This window comes from Micromesistius poutassou, assembly GCF_964030765.1.
Source record: "Micromesistius poutassou genome assembly, chromosome: 18".
NCBI classification, from domain to species: domain Eukaryota; kingdom Metazoa; phylum Chordata; class Actinopteri; order Gadiformes; family Gadidae; genus Micromesistius; species Micromesistius poutassou.
The window spans coordinates 12,660,601-12,684,773 of record NC_140288.1 but is presented as its reverse complement, the minus strand read 5'-3'; the positions used below and the strand labels follow the sequence as shown (position 1 = coordinate 12,684,773).

General features: G+C 51.0%; 3 protein-coding genes across 3 annotated transcripts; 2 read left to right on the top strand and 1 right to left on the bottom strand.

Annotated features, from left to right (window-relative positions):
* The first annotated feature begins 11,465 nt into the window (after positions 1 to 11,465).
* On the top strand, positions 11,466 to 13,932 carry LOC311363129 (fibroblast growth factor 6-like). Its single transcript, XM_084483064.1, has 3 exons — positions 11,466 to 12,328; positions 12,914 to 13,017; positions 13,704 to 13,932. The coding sequence occupies exons 1-3, from the start codon at positions 11,968 to 11,970 to the stop codon at positions 13,878 to 13,880; spliced, it is 642 nt and encodes a 213-aa protein (XP_084339190.1). The 5' UTR covers positions 11,466 to 11,967; the 3' UTR covers positions 13,881 to 13,932.
* A 5,240-nt stretch (positions 13,933 to 19,172) lies between these two features.
* LOC311363373 (fibroblast growth factor 23-like) lies at positions 19,173 to 20,428 on the top strand (the record flags this gene model as incomplete). Its single annotated transcript, XM_084483318.1, has 3 exons — positions 19,173 to 19,407; positions 19,508 to 19,611; positions 19,955 to 20,428. The coding sequence occupies 3 exons, from the start codon at positions 19,173 to 19,175 to the stop codon at positions 20,426 to 20,428; spliced, it is 813 nt and encodes a 270-aa protein (XP_084339444.1).
* Positions 20,429 to 22,764: 2,336 nt separating this feature from the next.
* Positions 22,765 to 24,160, bottom strand: tigarb (TP53 induced glycolysis regulatory phosphatase b; the record flags this gene model as incomplete). The annotated part of the gene is made up of 3 exons (XM_084483317.1): positions 22,765 to 23,172; positions 23,758 to 23,868; positions 24,077 to 24,160. Coding segments are annotated over 3 exons (603 nt in total), but the record flags the coding sequence as incomplete, so codon positions are not given.
* Between the last annotated feature and the right edge of the window lie 13 nt (positions 24,161 to 24,173).

Genomic DNA, 24,173 nt, shown 5'->3' with positions numbered 1-24,173 from the left:
ACCATGCATGTCGAGTTCACGGGCAAACCACGGGGTTACCCACCCACACTATCAGGGCCCCCCCCCCCGGGGTTCAGAGGTCAGCGTGCAGTGTGATTATATGTGTTGACAAACTGCAGGGGGTATAAACAGCATCAAAGGGCCCGCGGCGGCGCCCAGGGCACACGGTCGTAAACTCTGACACCAATTAAAATAGTGGCAGGCGAGTGGCGTTGTTTTCTGAGGGCCGTGGTGGTGGGGGGTGGGGTGGGGGGGGCTGGAGGTGGAGGCCGGTCATTCTCATTAGAGGCCGTGTGAGGGGACTCTAAAGGGCACCAGATAGCTGATCGTCTACTGTTACTCTACCCTGTTCCTCTCTTTGTTCCTCTAGATCACAACGTGTTCTATTGTACGGGCCATGGCCTTCCCCGGGCTCACCTCGTCCCAGGTAAGGACGTGTGTAGTACTACTGCTTGTGTTTCTGAATCGTTTTCCTGCACCCGACGGGTGGAAACAGTGGAACTGCTTAGTCCATTAGAGAATAAATTATGTGATTCATGTGAGATTCTTTAGATCTTTAAGATTGAGACGCTATACCTGCAATGCAGATGATGACATGAGTTTTATTTCTTGAAATCATTTTTTTTTGTAATTTTTGTAAATTTAGTCATCTGTCAACACAAGGCTATAATTGTGTTGCAATCAACAAAAGTACACTGTTCCCTGTTGAATGCCACGCAGGAACGTTGTAGCATGTAAATGACTTCCTGGGCGGTTTTTGAAAGAGTGCATGTCAAACCGCATGGCCTTAGTGATGTGCTGCAATGCAGTGAATGAATATTCTCTAGAGCGCCGTTGGTTGTTGTTACAGCTTTTCTCCAGAAGAGGGCGATGTTTGCATGCAGGAATTTAAAGAAACACGGAGGTTCGTTTGGAACTTTATGGACCTAAGTAGAGTTTATTGTTCTAGTTTATTTTACATTTGGACAAATATATTTAGTAATTGCTAGTGGAATACAAAGAAGATGCCAAATCATTTTTGAAATAAATACTACATCTAGGGTTCTTATATGGAAAAGAAGATTAGACGTTTAAGACATCAAAACAAACCCGGAAAAGAAATTCAAGTGTTATAACTGCAAAAGAACAGAGCAATTTAAAGACCATTCAAAACAAGAAAAGGCATTTGAGGTCGGTATCTTTCTATTTTATTTCAGGGTGTTAAGAATTGTTGTTAACAAAAACAACAAACCCTGGTTAACAGAGAGGCCGCTCTGACGTCTTATGTAATGAGTAACAGGTCCTGCTGGTATAATATCATTTGATATTGAAGACCAGGACAGAAAGGACAGACGGCCTGCCAGAGCCAGAGCCTTTGATCACTGCTCCTCGTGGCCACAGACACATTCAGCCCTGCAAAGACCAACGCAACCAACAAATATCATCCCCTAGGGTGCTGGCAGGGAAAAGGGTCCACCCTACGATGACTCACCCTGGCCGTCCTGCGCCAGCGTCAAGCCCGGACCCCCCCCCCCCCCCCCCCCCCGACCACCAACACCATCACAACCACCACCTTCACCACCACCACCACCAACAGCACCACCCGCCCCCCCGCCCCCAAGCACCCCCACCAGCACAGCCTCCTCTCGTCTCTCAACCACCAAAATAATACCTCCGCCCTCCTGCTCATCGATACTCCTGAAGTGCAGGCGACCGTCGGCTCCTACAAACACACACGCACACAGAGCGACACGCCGCGGCGGTCGGGACAGGGGCGGCGGTCCCCATCCCTCGGCCCGGCCCGGCCCAGCCCGGCCCGGCGGCGGCGGCGGCGGCGGCGGCGGCGTCCGCGGTTTGCGTCCCGTTGCGGTGAGAACGTGCGAAGCGGTGAGCGAATGTGTGAGAGGATTCCTGCCATTCCCTGGAGCGGGCCCTTCAGCCCCGGGCTGGTGTTGGGTTCCTGGGAGTGAGGGAAGAGGAGCTGGGGGGGGGGGGCTGGGGGCGGGGGGGGGGGGGTGTAGATGGGGGTAAGGGGTGCACAGTCAGCAGCTGACACCTCCTCTGATCTCTATACCCTGCGCACCCCCTCCCACGACCCCCGTCCTTCCGTAAAGCGAATCCCCCGAATTTCAAATATGGCTGCCTTGTAAACCGCATGCTCTCTCAGGATAGTGCCCCCCCCACCCCCCCCGCCCTCCCCCTTCCAGGGAAGTTGGGGGTGGGGGGTGTTGATGGTGGGGGTGGTGATGCTTCTGGTGATTGGGATGGGGGTGATGGTGGTGGTGGTAGAGTAGGGTCGGCCTTGGTGCTGGTGGGGGTGGAGGTGGTGGTGGGGGTGGGGGAGGTGGTGATGTTTTGGGTGGTGATGGTGGGGGTAGTCTTGGTGGTGGTAATGCTGGTTGTAGTGGGGGTAATGGTTGGGGTGGGGGTGGGGTGGTGGTGATGGTGATGTTTGGGGTGGTGATGGTGGTGGTGATGGTGGGTGTGGTCTTGGTGGTGGTGGTGGGGGTGATGGTGGGGGTGGAGGTGGTGGTGGTGATGTTGGTGGTGATGGTGATGGGGGTGATGGTGGTGGTGGTTATGGTGGTGTGGGTGGTGGTGATGGTGTATGGTGGTGTGGGTGGTGGTGATGGTGGTGGTGGTTTGGGTGTTGGTGATGGTGGGGAGGGTGGGGGTGGTAATGCAGGGGGACTATGTACTGAGGGTCTCTGAGCTATCTCATCACATCTTGTTGGATGCAGACTCCCTAGAGGGTGTTGGGTGGGGCTGGGGGTGAGGATGTGATTGTTAAGATCAATGGAAGTAATTGGGGGCTGTCATCACTGCCCCCCCCCCCCCCCCCTCCCTCTCTCTCATTGCTACAGTTGCTTTTCCAATTCCACAGTGCTAGCATTTATGTCTTCAAGACCTGCGGCAGGCAGCTTGAGTCAGATGACTCAGCTTGAGTCAGGTGACTCAGAGTCAGGTGAGTCAGGTGACTCAGCTTAAGTCAGAGGACTCGGTTCAAGTTAGGTGACTCAGCTTGAGTCTGGTGGCTGAGTCAGGTGAGTCAGGTGACTCAAGGGACTCAGCTTGAGTCAGAGGACTCAGTTCAAGTCAGGTGACTCAGCTTGAGTCAGGTGACGAAGCCCATGGTCTCCCCTGCTCCTGGGCGTTGGACGGTGTTGGGTGGGGGGGTTCTTGGACATGACACAACACTGTAACAGACCCGGTCCTGTCAGCGCCGCCTCCCCCCCTCCCCAGCTTCCCCTGGTGGGGGGAGACCGACCGGATCGTCTATGCTGTGGTGGAGCCACAGACACGGCAGTGTTCTCACACCAGTCCATGGCATCATCACCACCACCTGCACTGTCCTCACCTCCACCACCTCCAATACAGTCAACACCACCACCCCACCACCAACACCGTCTCCAACACTATAACCATCACTATCACCGCCAATATCACCACACACACACACACACACACGCACGCATGGGCACGCGCACGCACACACACACACACAAACACACACACACACACACACACACACACACGTTAATTTACCATCATCCAGGTCGCAGTAGTTGATAACCTTCGACCTCCTGTTGACGAGAGAAAGAGCATGACATCAGTGATGGTGATTCCTGGCTCCCAGGAATCACCCTGAGTCATGCTGTGCCTGTTCCTAGATCTCAACGCACACCGATTTGTGTTTGTATGACTCAACACTTCTGCCTCATCCGTTGAGCAGTTTGTGTGTGTGTGTGTGTGTGTGTGTCTGTGTGCATCACGAACGTAGAAGCTATAGAGTGGATCCCAGCCTTGTTTCAGAGTTCAGAACTCCCTGAATTACTCCCTTCAGTACATGAGTCATCATTTGTCTCCCAGCAGCAGCAGCAGTAACACAGCAGTTGGCCTCCAACTCCCAGAATCCCCTCTGTGTTTCAGAGAGTACAACAGGAACCTGAATATTCATACGCCTCTGTTTTCGGTGGAGGGGAAGGAGGGGGGGATGAGAGGCTAACCTCTGCAGCTGACTCAGCGGAGAGACCCGGTCTTCTCCGCAGCCATGCGGAGCGCTTTGCCTCCAGCGTCTCGTCTGTACTCGGCTGATTAAAATCCGATCGCTTGTAACCCGTTGATCGATGTCTCAGCGAGACACTCGCATGTTAGCGGCTCGTGAATATATATATTCCCCCCCCCCGCAGCGGGACACAGACGCTTCGCCCTGCGCGGTCTGAGAGGGGAGCGCCACGGAGGCTAGGGGATCGATAGATGATGAAACAGGCAATATGCATAAGAAGCAGCGACGTCTGAGGAGCAGGTGAGCAGAGGGAGGAGGAGCAGAGGGAGGAGGAGCAGGTGAGCAGAGGGAGGAGGAGCAGAGGGAGGAGGAGCAGGTGAGCAGAGGGAGGAGGAGCAGGTGAGCAGAGGGAGGCGTCATCGTTTGGCGTCATCATCCTTTTGAATGAACAAGATGGTCTGGATTTCTACTAGTTTACATCATAAATGTAGTCATTTATCTCTTATCCAAATTACTTCCATGGTTAGGCTGTGAAGAAGAAAAGCATCCAAACTGCTGTAGACTCCAACTCCTGGAGAGCGAGTGTTAGTAATTGAAATGTTGCACAACCTTTCTGATAAGAAACAAACACTAGACAGAGCCTAGGGAGCGGCCATATAGTCAGGTTCATTATGGTTGGATTTGAACTTCCGTTGGCTTTTTGTGGAGAGTATGAAAACTATACATTTTTGGAAACCTTATAGTATAAGCAATCAGAAAAACAATGTTTCCATTTGCCTCGAGTCCTATATGGCCGCCATCTTGAATTTTACAAAATGGCTGGGTGAAAAATGTTTTCGTCAATATCTCAGCTTCTAAATAACCTAGAGCTTTTATTTTGACAGCTAAACTACCATTTTCAGGGCCAAGGGATCCAATGTTACTAGTTGCAGAGGTGTTGAGACATTTGTTACAGCAGTTCTTGCAAATACTTACTAATTTCATAAGACAAATTGGTCATTAGGCATACTAAGCAGCAAACACAATGACATTTTTATCTAGTGGTCTGATTATTGTAGTAGGTCTATATTGTATAGGTAACTCTACCCTACATGTAAGTGTGACAAGTTGTATAAAACAATTTATTCATACATACAATTTATTTTGAGGTAAACATAATTCATTTGAAAAGCTAATTTCAGTTTTTAGAATATGTAATTTCAATTATGGTAGTTGTGAATGTATATGAAAACGATGCAACTAAAGCGTAATACCAAGAAGAGGAATGCAGATAGGTAATTCAGATCCTTATGTGTGTGGTTTAATGATTATTCAATCTGTTGGTAATGCCTCTGGGCTCCAGTAGGGGGATCGTGCTCGTCTTCCTCATTCTATATACAGACGAGTTCCTCATCCTCCTCCTGTTATCCAGAACTCCGGCATCGATGATGCCTGGATAGAAGCTGATGTCTATGGGTCTGCAACAACAAGGCAAATCCTGAAATGTACCCATTACAAGCGTGCTCTTCGTGCCCACACCTATTCATATGTAGCTCTCTATGAAATGGCACTGGAGGAGTTTTTCAACGACAACCCACAACTGAAAGAGGTCTGTCTGAAGGCAACAGAGGAAGTTGAAGCTGCCTGTTCAGATGGGAGCAAGCACACAAAAGCTGAGTCTGTGAAACAAGCCAATACCACCCTACTTGAGGCCTTGACCACTGCTGATGTCATCACAGTTTTCCAAGAATGGGAGAAACAAAGATCCAAGAATGCAATGTTTAAGGCAATGATGAACTACCTACATCGAGTAGAAGCAATCTTGTTCTTTGTTGCTGCAACCCGGAATGCTGAGCTGGAGCTTCATCTCCAAGCCGGAGAGCAGCTGAGCAAGCTCTTCTTCGCCTTTGACCGGATTAAATACAAGCGACTGTGGCCCAGATACATCGCAGACATGCATGATCTGAGGACCAATCACCCTGCAACCTGGGAAGAGCTGCAAGCAGGCAACCTTGCAGTCACGAAGAATGACATTCCCTTTGTATCCATCGGGGCGGACCATGCATGCGAGCATCTGAACAAGCTGATGAAAATTCATTCTGGACTCGTCGGCATCTCGAACAATGCCAATGCTAGACAGAGGTTCTTCTTGGTCACACCAGAACTCTCCCGTATTGCAAAACAGTTCAAGAGTCAGTTTGACTTGGACCCCGACCAAACCAGAGAGCATCATGACCTTGGGCCAAGTGCTGTCAAGAAGGTGCATGATGTTATTGACAAGATCAAGGCAGCCATACTGAAACATGGAAACCCATTTGCTGTTGAAGGTGAAAAGCTGCACAATGTGATCACTCATGCCTACATCCCTGATGAGTATGTACCAAAGATCTTGAATGCAGATGTGACTGGTCAAAAGCTGTATGAAGACTACGTTTCAGAGCGAATTAATGGAGATGTTAGCTTATGGGCACCAGTAAAGAAGGAGAACAACAAGATGTTCATGTCTGCAAACAAGAAAATCACAGTAAAACTCAGAGACAAGAATGTAGATCTAAAGGAGACCAAGGACTTGTATGGCAGACTGATGGTACTGGCCAGGTCCAGCAGAGACATCAACCAGAAAGAGGCCATTGGGAACTACGAATTCACTTTGACACCAAGAGCCCTTTTTGCTCCAGATGGTACAATCCTGCCATGCCTGGACAAATCAAAGTTGATCCACCTCCTCAACAAGTTTGCTACAGCAGAAACTCCACAGGAAGATCAGCAGCCAGAAAATGGGATGGACACCACACCAGATGCTCCAAGTCGCAAGATAGCCCTGGTAGATGCAATGGTTCTTCTGCAGAAAATGGCAAAGAAACCAGCAACCATATTGACAGTCAAACATCTCAGTGAATGCTTCAACGACAGGCTGATGTCCCTCACACGAGATTATGATGAAATTATCGTTGTGTTCGACACATACAGGGATGATTCTCTGAAGAGTGCTACCAGGGATAAAAGAAGGCAAGGAAGAGCACCAATCCAGTATCAGGTCCGAGATGACACAAACATAAAACACATCCCAATGAGCAGGTTCCTTTCACATGACAAGACGAAGGCTGACCTAACCAACTATCTTGCTGCAAAGACTCTAGAGTACAACAGTATATCAAAAAAACTGGTCATCACCTCTTCTTCAGGGCATACCAGGAGCAACAAAGACTTGGTGTTCCAGGACAACAATCACGAAGAAGCAGACACACTGTTGATCTACCAGGCTGTGCGGGCAACACAGCGAAACCCACCTGATGCAAAGATGGTTTTCTTCTCCCCAGACACAGATGTCCTAGTGTTGGTCATAGCAAACTATGACCTCATGCTGAAGAACACGTCCGTTTCCATGGCCTCTGGGGTTATGGGGATAGAGCCAATATGGAGAGCAATAGGGTCAGAAAGAGCAAAGGCTTTGCCAGCCTTCCATGCGTTCACTGGCGCTGACAACACTGGAAGGTTCTCACGTATAGGCAAAGCAACCTGGCTGCAAGTTTACTTGAATGCAGATAAAGATGTAATCAGTTCACTGCAGATGCTCTCAACAGAGGAAGAAGTGACCGAAACAATGTTGGCCACTCTGGCTAGCTTCGTCTGTGCAGCCTACTCCCCCAAAGGCATCTACATCAAGTCCATCTCCGAACTACGATGGCATCTCTTCTGCAAGCATATGGCAGAAAGTGATAAGCTACCTCCTACCCTTGGAGCTCTAAGACAACATGTCCTGAGAGTCCATATCCAAGCCAGAGTGTGGGGACAGGCCAGCATTGCTCTGCAAGATTCTCAGATGGATCCCCTGCAGAATGGCTACCACAAGGAGTCTGATGGCCAGCTGGAACCAACCATGACAGATGCCCTTCCAGCTCCAAAGGCCATCATTGAGATGGTTAGCTGTCAATGCAAAAGAGACTGTTCTTCTGCCAGATGTTCTTGCAGAAAAAACAACTTATCCTGCACCGATCTTTGCCAGTGCGGCAGTGCGTGTCAGAATGATGAGGACACACAGGATAAGTATGAAACTGATGACGATGATAGTGATGATATGTAAAGACTCCTTGATTGCCTTAAACATTAAACACATTTCTGTCATGAGGAGCGTGTTGGCTCTTAATGGACATTAACTTAGTGGAACGCTCATGATTGATCACTTGTAAAACATTCAATAAAACTACACATTTCAGTCAATTAAGTTTTAGGTTGAATCTAGCTTATTTATTTTGTTACCATTGGATTCCTTGGCCCTGAAAATGGTAGTTTAGCTGTCAAAATAAAAGCTCTAGGTTATTTAGAAGCTGAGATATTGACGAAAACCTTTTTCACGGCAGCCATTTTGTAAAATCCAAGATGGTGGGCATATAGGTATCAGGGCAAATGGAAACATTATTTTTCTGATTGCTTGCACAATAAAGTTTCCAAAAATGTATAGTTTTGATACTCTCCAAAAAATTCTGGCGACATTACATAGTGAACCTGACTAATAGGAAGAAACACATTTTAGTTGACAAGTTAAACTAATCATAATTAATGCATTGTTTTCTATCGATGTGACTTTGATTGTCTCTAATGCGCTCACTCAATTATGAGGCTTAGGGCCCAGGCATGACTAATCTATCTGTGATTTAACCAGCGATGGTGGACCCGGTGCGGTCTGACTGATTATTATTATTGTCCATTCCAGAGAAATCCCCTGTGAATGCAGAGGCTTGCCAGCTGCTGTTTCAATAGTGACCTCTAAAGCTGTCTTCATAAAAGGCTAATTGAAGAGCTTAATCCTGCTGGATCTCCTTACCCCCTGACTCTTGGACGTACACAAATTTGTATGATACCCTATTCTTTGGTGTGTTCTGATTGATTGATGTGTGTGTCAGGGTCATGTGTGTGTGTGTGTGTGTGTGTGTGTGTGTGTGTGTGTGTGCAGGTTCTATTTCGGTCCTATAGGGCGGCTGATCCCGTCCTCCTATACATCCTGTCTGTGTGTCTGTCAGTCGGCCCGTTTACATTCTGCTGTATTCTCTCAAGGCCCAAATCGTGACATTATCCATTGGCTGTTATGTGGAGGACCGTTTCATATGCCCGTCCCCCCCGCCCCCCCGCCCCCCTGTCCCCGCGACCCCCCTTCCCCTCTTACCCCCTTCCGGCCGGCCGCCCTCCAGCCCTCGGACGCTGGTCTTCTAGTCACAGTGTCCTGACTTTCTGGGGCTGTGGCATTAACTCAACTTAAAGTTATAGAAATGAGTAGGAAACACACACACACACACACACACACACACACACATACCATTTTGATGTACTAGGTCGCATTTTTGGCAATATTTTAAATACAGCAGACTGTGAAAAAACACATTGAAATAGGTCCATAAATATCAGACCTATTGTACTATTTCCATTATGTCTTGCAGCAAGAACTTCTATAAAGTGGAACACTGAATTAGCTAGTGAGAAAGGGTACTATGAACATAACCAACAAAAATTTAATTCAACCCTAGATATATATTTTTAAGTAGTTGTGAAGTTGATGATCCTCTACCCCCACCCCCTTCCTGCTCGCCACGGTCTTGATATCCAATAAGAAGAAAACGACAAGAAGTGAGTCTACTTTATAACGATGGTCTTTGAGAAGTCGTTATCAGGCCTAATCATTAACCAACCTTAGCTAAATCAAACATGGCCCGGTCCAGTGAATGATAATTAACAGAATGTGTCTAAGCTCAATACTAGCAGCCACTCCCATTGATCGAGGGTCTACTCGTCGATACTGTAGTATTGTCTATTCAGGCAATAGAGCGGTTTGCATGGCAGCATGCTTGCGAAGCAGAACTACAGTTTCTCCACCTCGATTGATTTACCATCGGTGTGTTAGGGCCAGCATGACGGCAGTGAAAACCCAGCCCTCTGGATTGTTCTACAAAGTCTACCTTGGATAACGGAGGGTGCTGATAATCATTTTGTGTCCTGCAAAATAAAATATGTCCCTAAAATGATTTTTGTTCCATTCACCTGCTTCATGACGTTCTCCTTGATTACATTCTGCTAATGTGTGAGGGCCAGCTATAAATCATCTTCAAGAATACATTTTAATAAGTTAGCTATTGTTAGTAAGAAGTAACTCAATCTTTCTTTCCAGTTAGAAGTGGTCATACTGCGTTTTGCCACACCTTGCCGCTTGGTTTGGTGCATTACAATGGTAATAGTTGAAAGGGAAGGTCTTATTGTCTTGGTAATAGTTGCTAAATTGGGTGCTATTAATTATATACTCGTTTAGTTGTTACGGAGGTCTTATTACTGTGTAATAGTTGCTACGCAAGGTCTTATTGCCGTGGTAATAGTTGCTATGGGAGGTCTTGTTACCGTGGTAATAGTTGCTATGGGAGGTCTTATTGCCATGGTAATAGTTGCTATGGGTGGTTTTAATAGTTGCTATGGGAGGTCTTATTACCGTATGGGAGGTCTTATTGCCGTGGTAGCAGAGCCCTCCTGGTGCGCGCTGCAGCGTGGGCCATGTGGGCGTTCCCCGTGGACTGCATTCTACCCGCCCGGTACCGGGGTGCAGCATGGGGGGGGGCGGGCCTGTTACCCGGGTACAGCATGGGGGGGGGGTCCCGTTACCAGCTTAGAGCATAGGGGGGAGGGGGGGGTCCCGTTACCAGCTTAGAGCATAGGGGGGAGGGGGGGGGGGGGTCCCGTTACCGGGGTAGAGCATGGGGGGGGGGGGGGGTCCCGTTACCGGGGTACAGCATGGGGGGGGGGGGGGGTCCCGTTACCGGGGTACAGCATGGGGGGGGGTCCCGTTACCGGGGTAGAGCATGGGGGTCCCGTTAATGGGGGGGGGTCCTGTTACCCGGGTACGGCATGGGGGGGGGGGGGCGGTCCGTTACATGGGGGGGGGTCCGTTACCCGGGTGCAGCAGGGGGGGGGGGCGGTCCGTTACATGGGGGGGGGTCCGTTACCCGGGTGCAGCAGGGGGGGGGGGGTGGGGGTCCGTTACCCGGGTACAGCGGGGGGGGAGGGGGGGGGGGGGGGGGGCTCGCGTTACCTGGAGTACAGCATGGGGGGGGGGGGGCGGGGGCTCGCGTTACCCGGAGTATCCGTGGCATTTTATCCAAGCTATGCGCTTACATTATTGTGTGAGTGCTGGCGGCATTCTTACAATAATCCGCCGCCATCGGAGCACGTTGGGTAAACGTCCGGGACCAACAGCGGAGGAAGTGCCGCAGGATGGTCTCTGCTCCCCGGTGACTGGCAGACTGTTTTTGCACCTTCTTTCTAAATAAGGAAGCAGGCTGTCAGACATATGACCACCGTCCCGATTTGGGTTCTGCGACAGTAGGCCTATCCATCGCATCCCATGATTGCTCAACACTGTCCAATGAAAGGCCTCCCCCCCCCCCCCCCCCCCCCCCCATCCCACACGCACGCAGAGCAGGACCACGGAGCCCAGTCTCATCACGGCCCGGGATTCGTTGGACTACACTTTTTGGGGGGGATTTGGAACTTTCTCTCCCCCTAACTCTCTCACTATCTCTCTCTCTCTCTCTCCCTCCCTCTCTCCCTCTCCCTCTCGCTCGTCCCCTCGCCTCCCATCTCTCTCTCTCTCTCTCTCTCTCTCTCTCTCTCTCTCTCTCTCTCTCTCTCTCTCCTATGATGATGGGATAGCGATCATCAGCAGCGGCGTGATGTCATCGCAGCAGGATGTGATCGGCCGTCCCGCCCGGTGAGGTGAGCAGAGTTTGGAGAGGAGCGGTGATCCGACCCCGGCGGATCCCCCCCCCCCGAGGCGCGGAGCTCTGAAAGATGGTCACCTCCTCACGCCGCGTCTCCCGCCTCCCGTCCGTCTCACGCGCTCCCGCCGCGGGCTCTGCCTCGATCCTCCTTCCCAGAATAAGACACCGCCATGCCACCGGCAGAGAAATAAGAAGAGTTGTATTTTTAGGGCGGTTATTGGACCACGTGCCCAAAAGGTAAACCGGATGGCCATCGCTGCGCAAAGTGTCCTGGTCGGCCTGTACAGCATGCACGAGGCCAGGACGACGTGGACGCGCACTGCCCTGGCGGTGCTCCTCGCGTCTCTTCTTGTGGGGATCGTGGCGTCATATCCGACCCATAGCAGGACTACTCATAATGCGACTTTACTGGAGCGGCGCTGGGAGACCCTATTCTCCCGCTCGTACCTGGGGCTGAGCGGGGACCGCTCCGAGCTCAACTGGGAGAGCGACTACCTGCTGGGCATCAAGCGGGTCCGCCGGCTCTACTGCAACGTGGGCATCGGGTTCCACCTGCAGGTGCTGCCGGACGGGGTGGTCAGCGGGGTGCACAGCGAGAACCCCTACAGTGAGTCTGTGCGTGCGTGCGTGTGCGTGCGTGTGTGTGCGTGTGTGTGTGTGTGTGTGCGTGTGTGTGTGTGTGTGTGTGTGTGTGTGTGTGTGTGTGTGAGAGAGAGTTTATTAAGAGATCTGCCGGTGCGCTTGCCATCATTAAAGGGGGCTGCCGGTGGCATTGCTGAAAGTTTCTTAAAGCAATGACTAATCTATTAAAAGCCTAATATCCGCCAGCGCAAAATATTCTCCTTGACCAAAACATGACATGAATGCTTGGACCAATTTAGACGCCCGCTTATTTTTACCCCGAGTGCTGCTGTCAGTCAGCGTTCAAGTGACCCATGCACGCTGCTCGTAAAGCGGCAGACTTTTAGACAGAGAGGGGGTAGGGGGCTCCAGAAAAAAGTGCGTTTCGCTGAAGCGGGCCGGTCTCAGCAGCACCGTAGACCAGAGACTCAATCCAGTCGCAGTGCACCTGCAAGGTTACACCCACTGCTGCAGAGTCGCGGAGTCCCCGCCACCCGCAGACCCACCAGTCAGCCCCCTGTCCCCCCCCAGTCGGGAGCAGGACTCCCCATAATCATTGTGTTCCCTGCAGGCCTGATAGAGATCTCCACCGTGGACCGAGGCGTGATCAGCCTGCGGGGCGTCAGGAGCGAGCTGTACGTCGCAATGAACGGCCGGGGAAGGTTATACGGAACGGTACGTGCGCGTGCATGCTGTGACATTCCTCCGTCGCCTCCCCGCTGGGAGGGATGCTGTGGAGACAGATCCGCTCGTGGAGCGACGCGTTAGAAACAGGACGATGATGCAACGTTTTGAATCGCATCATACTGATGCTGATACTGAAAAGCAAAAGGCAATGCCACGAGGAGGGCAACCGCGCACGTACGTCATTAGGTGACGTTTTAAAAATGCACACTCATTCTATTTCTCCATCACAGGAATCCGTCTACGCATGCATTTGGACGAACAATAAAAGATAACATATTTGATGCAATGAACAGAGATATACGGATGTCACTTTAGTCGTATTATGACCTTAAAGGACCTTTATGTTTATTTATTGTAGCCTAGTAATGTCCTTGGCATCCAGGAAGTTTTTTTTAGTCCTCATAAGTACGCAGGCTTCTGCAGCAGAGCCGAGAGATGAGGAGGAAGAGGAGGAGGAGGAGGAGCAGGGTTGTGTGTTGAAGAGTCCCCGTAGAGCAGGCACCACCTGCTCCCAGCATGCTCCACCTGACAGATTTACCGGCCAGGGGTCAAACGGCCGGCGGTACGTACACACATTGGCTGACCTCACCCCCCCTTGCTCTGACCCCCCCCCCCCCCACCCCACCCCACCCCCCACCCCTTGCTCTGACCCCCCCCACCCCCACCCCCCACAGAGAGCGTTCAGGGATGAGTGCAAGTTCAAGGAGAGCCTGCTAGCCAACAACTACAACGCCTACGAGAGCCTCCTTTACCCCCGCTCCTACATCGCCCTCAGCAAGCACGGCCGGGCCAAGCGCGGCAACAAGGCCACCACCGCCCAGACCGTCACCCACTTCCTGCCCCGCCTGTGACCCCCCCCCCCAGCCCGCCGCGGTGGGGGGGGGGGGGGCCGGGGGGGGGTGGCCAGGAGTACGGAGAGAGAGTGGGGGGGGCCGGAGCTCGACTCATTTGCACACGACGTGGAAGATCTTCCAGGTAACTTTAGAGCAGAACACAAAAGAAGAGGAGAAAAAAACTGAAGCACCTTCATGATATACTCACTAGCAGACGATGCAGAGGACGATGGAGTCGCACGCACACACACACACACACGCACACACGCACACGCACGCACACACACACACACACACACACACACACAGACAGACACACGCACACACACGCACACACATATATTTATTCTCTTTCTATACATATACACGTGTACGTTTGTTGAGCTGTCTTTGTATTACGATGACCTATGTATGCCAAACTGTGCTGCTTTAATCCTTATCGGTTGTTGTTTTAATGTTGGGGGGGGGGGGAGGAGCTTGGCTGGTCTCACTTTACATTGGTGCTTGCTTTTACCAAACCATGTCATCATATACATATTTATATAGATATAAATATGTATATATATATACACGTACACACACATGTATGTATGGATATATACATATATGCATTTTAGGTGTGAAACAAATACTTTTTATTACCTCAAAGAACCACTTTATTGGAGGGGGCGTGGGGGTGGGCGTGGGGGGGTTGGGGGGGGGGGGTCGATGGATTCGACCAGCGACTCTGGGCCCGCCGGGTCAAAGATGGCCGCCGCGAGCCGCCGGGGGGGGGGGGGTCTTGTTGAACGCACTTAATGCTGCTCGCTTTAAAGGTGCCTCGGTGTTCGCACTCGCAGCCCCTCAAAGACCTGCATGTAAGGGACACCCACTGGAGTCAGAAATAGGTGCTGGGGGGGGGGTCTGGGGGGGTTGGGGGTTGGCTATCTGGTTTATTTTCTTTTCTGTAATTAGATTGATCAAGTCGTTAGCCGTCCTGCGCGGGGGGGGGCGGGTGGGGGGGGGGGGAGGAGCCTCCTGTGTTTGTAGCAGGCGGGCGTGAATCACCAGGAAACACCAGTGAATGTAGGACCGCTAGACGGAGCAGAGAGGACTCTCGAGCGTAGCTGGGTCTGTCCTCTCGGACAACCTTGGTGCCGTCCCTGGAGAGCAGAGCTTCAGCTGTAGCGCTCAGCGCTACGCTAGCGCTACGCTAGGGCCCGCTGTAGCTGGCACACATCAGACCGGTCCCGATCGGCCAATGAACAAAAGTGTAAATAGTGGATTGAATGAGAAATGCTGTGAGATGTATCAGGCAATAAACAGTTCAGGGTTTTATCTGTTACCGGCCAAAGATGGTGCCTCAGTGATTATGCAGTTAGAAATTGTCCCCGTAAGATTGTTTGCTTTACTTATCTGTGTGTGTGTGTGTGTGTGTGTGTGTGTGTGTGTGTGCGTGCGTGTGCGTGTGCGTGCGCACGTGTGTGTGTGTGTGTGTGTGTGTACCTCAGGCAGTCTTCCCACTTCCTGGTGTGCTCTGCAGTATCGCTGCAGTAGCAGGGTGCAGGGTAGCAGGGTGATGTGGGACCTGCAAATGGAATCAGGGGAGAGGATCAGCTGCGTGGTCCATAGGACTCCACCGTGGCCAGCAGGGCAGATGATACACTGGGATATTTTTCACACACCACCATGTCTCCCTGTCACCTGTAGATGCTAAAGTGGCTGTCGTGTATTAGGGAAAGATGCTAGGTGGCTGTAGTTTATGAGGGAAAGATGCTAGGTGGCTGTAGTTTATTAGGGAAAGATGCTAAGTGGCTGTAGTTTATTAGGGAAAGATGCTAGGTGGCTGTAGTTTATGAGGGAAAGATGCTAGGTGGCTGTAGTTCACACAGGCCGTGGCCATCGAGGCTTAGCCCTGCCCCCCGGAGCCGAGCTATAGGTCATAACTATCGTGTTCAAACGGTTGGTTGTGGCACGGCGGTTGTGTAAGACGGTGTCATGTCCAGTCCCGCACACACCAGCAGGAGCTCTGGGCTTCACATGGAATCATCTAGAGCCTATTCAAAATGGACGGACGGCGTCTTTGTTTCCCCCTTGGGGGGGGACCGTGTCGACATCTCGACAGGGGCATCCCCCCCCACCCCCCCCCCAACAAACACACACACACACACACACACACACACACACACACACACAAGCAACGTTGCCTCCAACCCCCCCTAGGAACTATTTTAATCCAGGACGGACTTATTACAGTGTTGGCCCTGCTGTCTTTGTTGTTCCACAGCCCCTCACCCTCCCCCCACTAACACACACACAAAGCGCACACGCATGCAAGAATGTGAATCTGCCAGGATGACCCCCCCCCTCTTCGTACCTGAGCCCCCCACCCCACCCCACCCAGCACCCAGCACCCAGCACCCAGCACCCAGCCACAGGGACCTCGGGATTCCAGACGTAACCCAGGAGCTTCCTGGTCATCCCTCATCTCTTTTTAGTTCAAGGTCACCGCCATGGATCTGCCTTGACCCCGCCCCCCCCCCCCCCCCCCCACGGTGCTGCGTCCTTACGTCAGTGGTTGTTATTCGGCGGATGCCAAACCTCGGATATCATCTCCGCTCCGTTGATTGAACGCTCGCCACAGCGGCGTTTTGGGGGCATAAGGGATAAGAGATTCGTCGTATGTGTTGTCGTTCTCCCCCTGGTCGGGACGGCGGTGGTGTTGTGCTGTTGGCCAGGGCACTTACTGTAGGCTAAAGCGCTATGACATGATGTTCCGCTTTGAAATGCAGCACCCAACACATGACACCCCCCACACACACACACACACACACACACACATCGCCCCACTGAGGAGAGCCGCCCTCCCTCGCGCCCAGCGCCTCGCTCTGCAGGCGCTGGCCGGTTGTAATTCTGTGGAATCGAGTGCAGAGGAGAGCAGAGGTTCAGCCGACGGAAAGCGACGGAGGGGGAGAGCAGGAGGAGGATATTTGAGTCACGCTCTCTTTTCAGCAGTACACTCTGTACTTTTCACGGTTTTAAGCTCTGGGACGGAGTGGCTCTCTCAGAATGTCAGAAGTCCCCCACCACTGCCGCTAACCGTAGCCGTTTTAGCCGACTAGCGCCGCGCCGCGCCGGCGGACGTTCAGCTGTTCAGACCTGAGAGCAAACGGCTGGTTGTGATCGTCAAACAGCGACGATGGTTTGGTTTTGGTGAAATGGTCAACCATTGGGGCTGATTCGGGGCTGCGTTGGTCCGTTTGTAATTTTTTTATGTTAGCAATACGCCAAAGGCTAGCTCAGCGCTACAGCACAGCGCACAGCGCTATGACGCATCGGAGCTCGAGAGTTTGGCTCGAGTTTCTCTCGTGTACTTAAATAAAAAAGAATTGTTGCTCTTGTAGTCGAGGTTGCATGCGGTACCAGAAGGGTATTAACCACTTGTTTGGGACATTTAACGCAACTTGAAAGTCGGGGAATTTGATGGTGTGGACGTGGTATTTTGCGCATGCGCCGACCACACGACAAATGGCTGCTTCTCACGCCGACTCACGTGTCTCAATGCCTTTACTAGCACCTTATCGAGGATATCTTTCAAACATTATTTTAAAGGTGAATAAATAAGTGAATGTCTTTTTGTTTCACGCCTGAGCGATGTACGAGTGACGCGAAAGAGTGGAATCACTAAAAAAGAAAATGCGAGTTTTGCCCATTAAAAAAAAAAGCTCCCTCTTTGTTTTAGCTTTGACCAAAACATATGATCAAAAAAATATTTCTTATTATTTAAACCTTTTTTCACTGCGAGTACCATTTCTTTATAAATATATGGTGAGGATTTAAGTTTTTATTTTGCCATTCATCTCCGTTTCTCCAGTCTTCATATTGTGTCAGTGTGTCACCAGACCTGTTTTAACTGTGTTCCATTTGATCTTGTGTTCAGCGTTACTGTAAGGCCTGTTCATCTGTGTTCGCATATACCTCACCCTCTGCCTTAGTTTGAGTTTGCTAAGATGGTTGTAAATGATGAAGAAAACGAAAACCTTATTGAACCGTTTTAGTGAAAACGCAGAGTAAGGATTGTATGTGCTGTGCACAGTAGTCCACTGTATTCCTGATAACAATAAAGATGTTGATTTTGTTTTTTATGCCATTGGTATGTTTTTATTCTCCTGTCTCTTGTGTTTGTAGGGGGGGGGGGTGCTGTGTGTGTGTGTGTGTGTGTGTGTGTGTGTGTGTGTGTGTGTGTGTGTGTGTGTGTGTGTGTGTGTGTGTGTGTGTGTGCGCGCACAGTGGGGGCTAGGTCGGTTACAGTTTCTATTTCATCATTCAAATGTTTTGATATTGAACGTTTTTGATATTACTATGTTGGTAGGTCTGCTGCAGCTAGTCATTTAATATTAATATGTATTCATAATCATTAATAACCTATCAATTTCTCTAAACAAACGCCATTTTGTTTTGACATTCGATTTATGGGAGTCTTTGCCAAGTGTGCTATATCAGTCGTTCACCACCAAGCGAACAACAAACGCACAAACGGACAGGAGCCAGAGTTCAGCGTGTTGTTAACGGCGCCATCTGCCGTCCGGACAGCGCCAGTGCTGCTCTGGTGCAGAAAATACTAAACTCTACTTGAACAGTGGACTTTATGGACATAACGTTACACTTACGTTGAAATTATTTTATAAAATATATAAATATATATACATATATATTTACATATACACATCATATATATACACACATATAGGCCTACACGCCATATATATATATATATATATATATATACACACACACATACTAATATTTTTTAAATATTTCTATACAAATATATATATTTTTTGTAAAGGAGTTAAAATTAAGGTTAAAACTAAAGCCAACGAAATGGAGACCTACAGTCGTGAATATTTTATGATTTATAAAGTTTACAATAAATGACGGTCATCGTAGGTCCAGAGGCATGGATATAGAACACCTCTCCAAAACAGACGTGCAAAAACAGACGTGCAAAAACAGTGCAACGGAGGGTGAGCCTACCTCTTCATCCTTCCCCAGACCTCCTGGAGGTGGGTCCATCCCTGGAGGTGGGTCCATCCCTGGAGGTGGGTCCATCCCTGGAGGTGGACCCACCCCTGTTGGAGGTGGACCGCACGCACAGTTCCTCCGACGGAAGCGCCTCTTCCGTCGGAGGAAAAGCCGCACATCTGCTTGGGGGCGAGCGCTGCGCGTAAAGACCTGAGCGCAGCGCGGCGGTCTGGGCCTTTAAATAGGGACGCTTCTGCCTCTGGCTCGACACATCATCTCCAGACGGCCAGCAGCCACAGCGTCAGGATGGAGGTCACCAAGAAGTCCGAGCTGATGGACACCGTGCTGGCGGTGCTCCTCGCGGTCCTCCAGGGGTTCCGGCTGGCGGAGTCCGTCCCCAACTCCTCGCCGCTGCTCGGCTCCAACTGGGGCTCCCCGCGGCGGTTCGTGCACCTGCAGGCGGCCACGGAGCTCAACACCTTCTACCTGGAGGTCATGGCCAGCGGCCTCGTGCGCAAGACCACCTCCAGGAGTCCCTACAGTAGGAGGACTTCTTAATATCCACAGTTCATGTTTTAGGATGGTTTTGGGTTTTGGGATCTTCCGTGTGTAATCTGTCGGATGTTCCTTCGCGTCCGCAGCTGTGCTGATCCTCAAGGCGGAGACCAGGGAGCGCGTGGCCATCCTGGGCATCAAGAGTAACCGCTACGTGTGCCTGGACCCCGAGGGGGGCCCCTACAGCTCGGTGAGGACCACCCCCCCCCCCCCCCCCCCCCCCCACTGCTCTACGGAAACACTGATCTGAACTAATGTGTGGAAATTTAAGTGGATTAAGTCAACCCCCCAAATCCACTTTGTTTCCCGGCGTCTTTTACGCGTCTTTTACGCACGTCTCCACCGACGCGTCGGTTAAAGTCTACAGTATGCAGGGCTTCACACACGGCTTGGCTGTCAAACCAGCTATAACTGGACCTATAGGGCCGTTATTAGTAGGCCTATTATTATTATTTATTTGTATTTTTAGTATTTTTAATAGTATGATGATCATGATGACGATGACGATGATGATGATGTTTGTTTTGGTGTAGTCCGTGTGCCACCGGGACAGCTGCCTCTTCACCCACCGGCTGCTGGAGACCCACCGGGACGTGTACTACTCGTGGCGCAGCGGGATCCTGCTGGACCTGGAGGCCTCGCGGCAGACCTTCACCGCGGGGCGCCACGTGCCGCCCGGGGCGCTCTTCTTGTCCGAGCGGAACACGGTGCCGCTCGAGCGCCTCACCCACCGCGACAAGAGGACCCGGGGCGCGCAGGCGCAGGCGGACCCGGTGGACCCCGCGGACCCGCACAGCGTGTTCCCGCGCACGCAGACCGAGGAGGGCTCCGACTCACGCGCCGTACCGGAGGATGACGCAGACTGGGACGCGGAACCGGGAGAGGGCGGGGGCGTCGGCGGTAACACCTCGAGGGAGACGCTCCCGGGGGCCCCGTCAGACGACGACCCGTGGCGAGTGCACTCTCTGGGCCCCGGGAGCCCCCGGTTCACCGGGACGACGGGCTGACGTGACGGGACTTGATTGACACATGTCACTAGACACGCGTCGTGGTGCTGGTTGTTGTTGTTGAGGTGGTTTTCCAGCTGGTCTGAGAGCCGCAATAAACATGACCGCGTCAGACGTGACGTTATCACGAGGGAAACAGAAACAGTTTATTTCTGAAGGACCGAGAAGCTGGGAGTAAATTAATACTGAAAAACGTGACGCCAAATGTTGTGAATGGGACACAAATGAAAGGTTATAGTGACCAGCCTTTAAAGCATTCCTTACACTTAACTTAACAGCACTATGAGAACCAGACTAACACCAAACCGTGCCTGTAAGTGAATGCAGAAACATTGTCTTTGATAACTTCTACTTTTGTATTTATATTCTTTACTTGAAACATGTTGTGATATAATGTCTGCTTACTACACGCTACAAACGACCACCTAGTATTATTCTTTAGTCATTTCAAATCTGAACTCTTATCGACGCTCATTAAGAGCAGACAGTCTCTGAACATTTATTTATTTAAACCCCTTCCTTGCTGTTATTTATATTGTATGTATGTATATGTGTGTATTTATGTGCTCTATACTTCAGATGTACATATAAGGAAATGATCCGCACCTTTCAACGTGTGAGTGTCAAACGCTGTCTATAAATAAAACAGAATCAAGACCTCTGACTACTCTTTGTCTAAAGATCTCTGAACAGACCAACTACTGGGGAGCCTATGGTCCCCTAGGAGCCAAACGGGCCCTCATGGAAAACCTCAGGATGAGTGAAGCCCAGACATCGATCTGTCCGGTGTCCGATAAATAAGTTCCTAAAATATGAACTTCCTTAAGAGAAGACACATTGAGCGCATACACTCAGAAGCATAACCATGTTTAAATTATCGCTTTCTCTGAAGACACAAGATCTGAACCCAGAGAAGAAATACTCCTGTTCATACAATCGATTCTTGCTGCGCTCAGTGTTTCTGAGGGGTTTAAGGTCTTTAGATGTGGAAAAACCGGACAACGTTTCTTGCAAAGCAGAGTCCCACCAGAAGGTGTTCACATTGCGTGCAATACTGAATGAGAGAATCCAAATGGAAGTTTTCTGTCGTCTTTCAATTTATTTCTTTTAGACAAAACGAAGACTACAGCGATCTCAAGACCCGAGTAAAATCTATTTAAAACGGTGACTTAAACATGTTTCCACCTTTGGTACCAACATCCCAGAGAATTAAATGACTTAGGATTCACAGTGGGAAACGTATAGAGATAAAAAAAAACATGTTACATTCAGTACATTAAAGAAAGTGCATGCTCCTCCCAAACACTCGGTATGGAAGTACAGTTTATACTTTTCCACCTCACATAGAAGATTCTGCACAATAATTACCAGACTCAGACCAGACCCTCATCCAGACCTCCTGCACCCCCCGTCTCAGACCAGACCCTCATCCAGACCTCCTCCACCACTGTCTCAGACCAGACCCTCATCCAGACCTCCTCCACCACTGTCTCAGACCAGACCCTCATCCAGACCTCCTCCACCACTGTCTCAGACCAGACCCTCATCCAGACCTCCTCCACCACTGTCTCAGACCAGACCTATTCCTATTCTGGGTCCCGCAGAGCCCTGTCACTCCCACCCTCGTCCACCTCCACCTTAAGGGGACAGAGCTTTAAGGCCTTAAAGGGACAGAGCTTTAAGGCCTTAAAGGGACAGAGCTTTAAAGCCTTAAGGGGACAGAGCTTTAAAGCCTTAAGGGGACAGAGCTTTAAGGCCTTAAAGGGACAGAGCTTTAAAGCCTTAAGGAAACAGAGCTTTAAGGCCTTAAAGGGACAGAGCTTTAAGGCCTTAAAGGGACAGAGCTTTGAAGCCTTAAGGGGACAGAGCTTTAAGGCCTTAAGGGGACAGAGCTTTAAGGCCTTAAAGGGACAGAGCTTTAAGGCCTTAAGGGGACAGAGCTTTAAGGCCTTAAGGGGACAGAGCTTTAAGGCGTTAAAGGGACAGAGCTTTAAGGCGTTAAAGGGACAGAGCTTTAAAGCCTTAAAGGGACAGAGCTTTAAAGCCTTAAAGGGACAGAGCTTTAAGGCCTTAAAGGGACAGAGCTTTAAGGCCTTAAAGGGACAGAGCTTTAAAGCCTTAAAGGGACAGAGCTTTAAGGCCTTAAAGGGACAGAGCTTTAAGGCCTTAAAGGGACAGAGCTTTTGAATCATTCATTCATTTGTGTTCTTCCATTGATATAATTGATTCTTCTTTGTATTCTGGTTCTGTCTCCACATGTGAAGCGGGTCTGTCCTCCGCCATCATCTCAACCTGCCCTGTCCCCCCCCCCCCCCACCACCACCCCCCCCCCCACTCTAACACTCTTTCAGCCACTCCAGGTGTTCCTTCCTGTTGGTGAAGACGCAGCGCGCCGCAGCGAGCTCCACGGCCCCCGTGGCCCCCCGTGGCCCCGGGGCCCGCCGCAACGTGAACAGGAAGCGGCTGACCCCCGTGTTGGGGCAGGGGGCCGTGAGCTGCGTGGCGCGGGCGCCGTGCGGCGGCGTGCAGCCCCGCTCCTCCAGGAGGTGCTTCACGGCCACACGGATGAAGCCTCCGTGGCTCACCGCCAGGACATGGACCCCCGCCTCGGGGCCGGGCCCCCCCTCCTCTGAGCCGGCGGCGGGCCCCGGGGCCGGGGGCCCCCCGGAGGCTGAGGCGTTTCCGTGCTCGTCCATCATCTGCCGGAAGAGAACCTTGAGGAAGTCCTTGAAGCGACGCCGGACCTGGGGGGGGGGGGGGGGGGGGGGGGTAAGAGGACGGGTCAGACCAATTGGACCTGGGGGGGGGGGCTAACCGGAAGACACCTGGTCCGAATCTTAACTACTATCTTAACACTTCAAACACACTTCACATCAAATTATATATTTTTAACCCAATAGGTCCACCTAACCTAACCTAACTCTTAACTAATCAATCAAACTCACCTAACTAACCCAATTAAGCAACAAGACTTTAAAAGACCCTCTAGTCTCAGCGGTCTACTATGACCATAGTCCTCTATACTTACGTTACTTCCTGTTTTTTTTAACGGCAACATCTTCAACGGCCACTAGGTGGCGCTATTATAAAAGCAGTAATAAACCTTTGGCGTTTGTGGCTTCTTTTCAAATAGAGGACCCATTAGAAGCAGGCGGAGGAAACACTTTCTTAACCATGTTGTGTTACTCAAATAAAACATTTAACACAGATAAAAACAACACTTTGGCTTTGATGTGACAACATTAACACAATCATTTCCTCCTCATGTTTCAGCCCTTAACACAGAGACCAGGTCTCTGTAGGATCCAGGTGATCTGTGATCGACTCACCTGGTCTAGGGTCTCCCCCCCCGGGGGGGTGTAGTCGCGACAGGACTGGCCGGCGGCGTTGGCCATGTTCTTCAGATCCTCTTTGGGTCGGCCCTCAGCGACCCCGAAGCCCTACAAGACGAACCCAGAGCCATCCATCAGACTCACCCTGTACTCCACCACTCACCCTGTACTCCATCAGTCTCACCCTGTACTCCACCCAGTTCTGCCACCCGTTATCCTTCACTAACCCCGTTCTCCACCCGTTCTCCCTCAGCCCTCAGACTCCACTCAGAAGAGGAGCGCTTTGAAACCGCAGAGAGGAGTTAACGTCTCGTACCCGCTCCCTGAGCAGAGGCTCCTGGACCAGCTCCACCCTGCCCCCGGCGCTGGCCCTCAGGATCTGCTCTGCCGTCTGAGGACAAGACACACATCGA

Bases quoted from the DNA above. Each gene is read 5' to 3' on its own strand.
- LOC311363129 (XM_084483064.1), top strand. From the start codon at position 11,968: ATGGCCATCGCTGCGCAAAGTGTCCTGGTCGGCCTGTACAGCATGCAC. The intron at 12,329-12,913 runs GTGAGTCTGTGC...TGTTCCCTGCAG, and splicing joins GCACAGCGAGAACCCCTACA to GCCTGATAGAGATCTCCACC. The intron at 13,018-13,703 runs GTACGTGCGCGT...CACCCCCCACAG, and splicing joins GGGGAAGGTTATACGGAACG to AGAGCGTTCAGGGATGAGTG.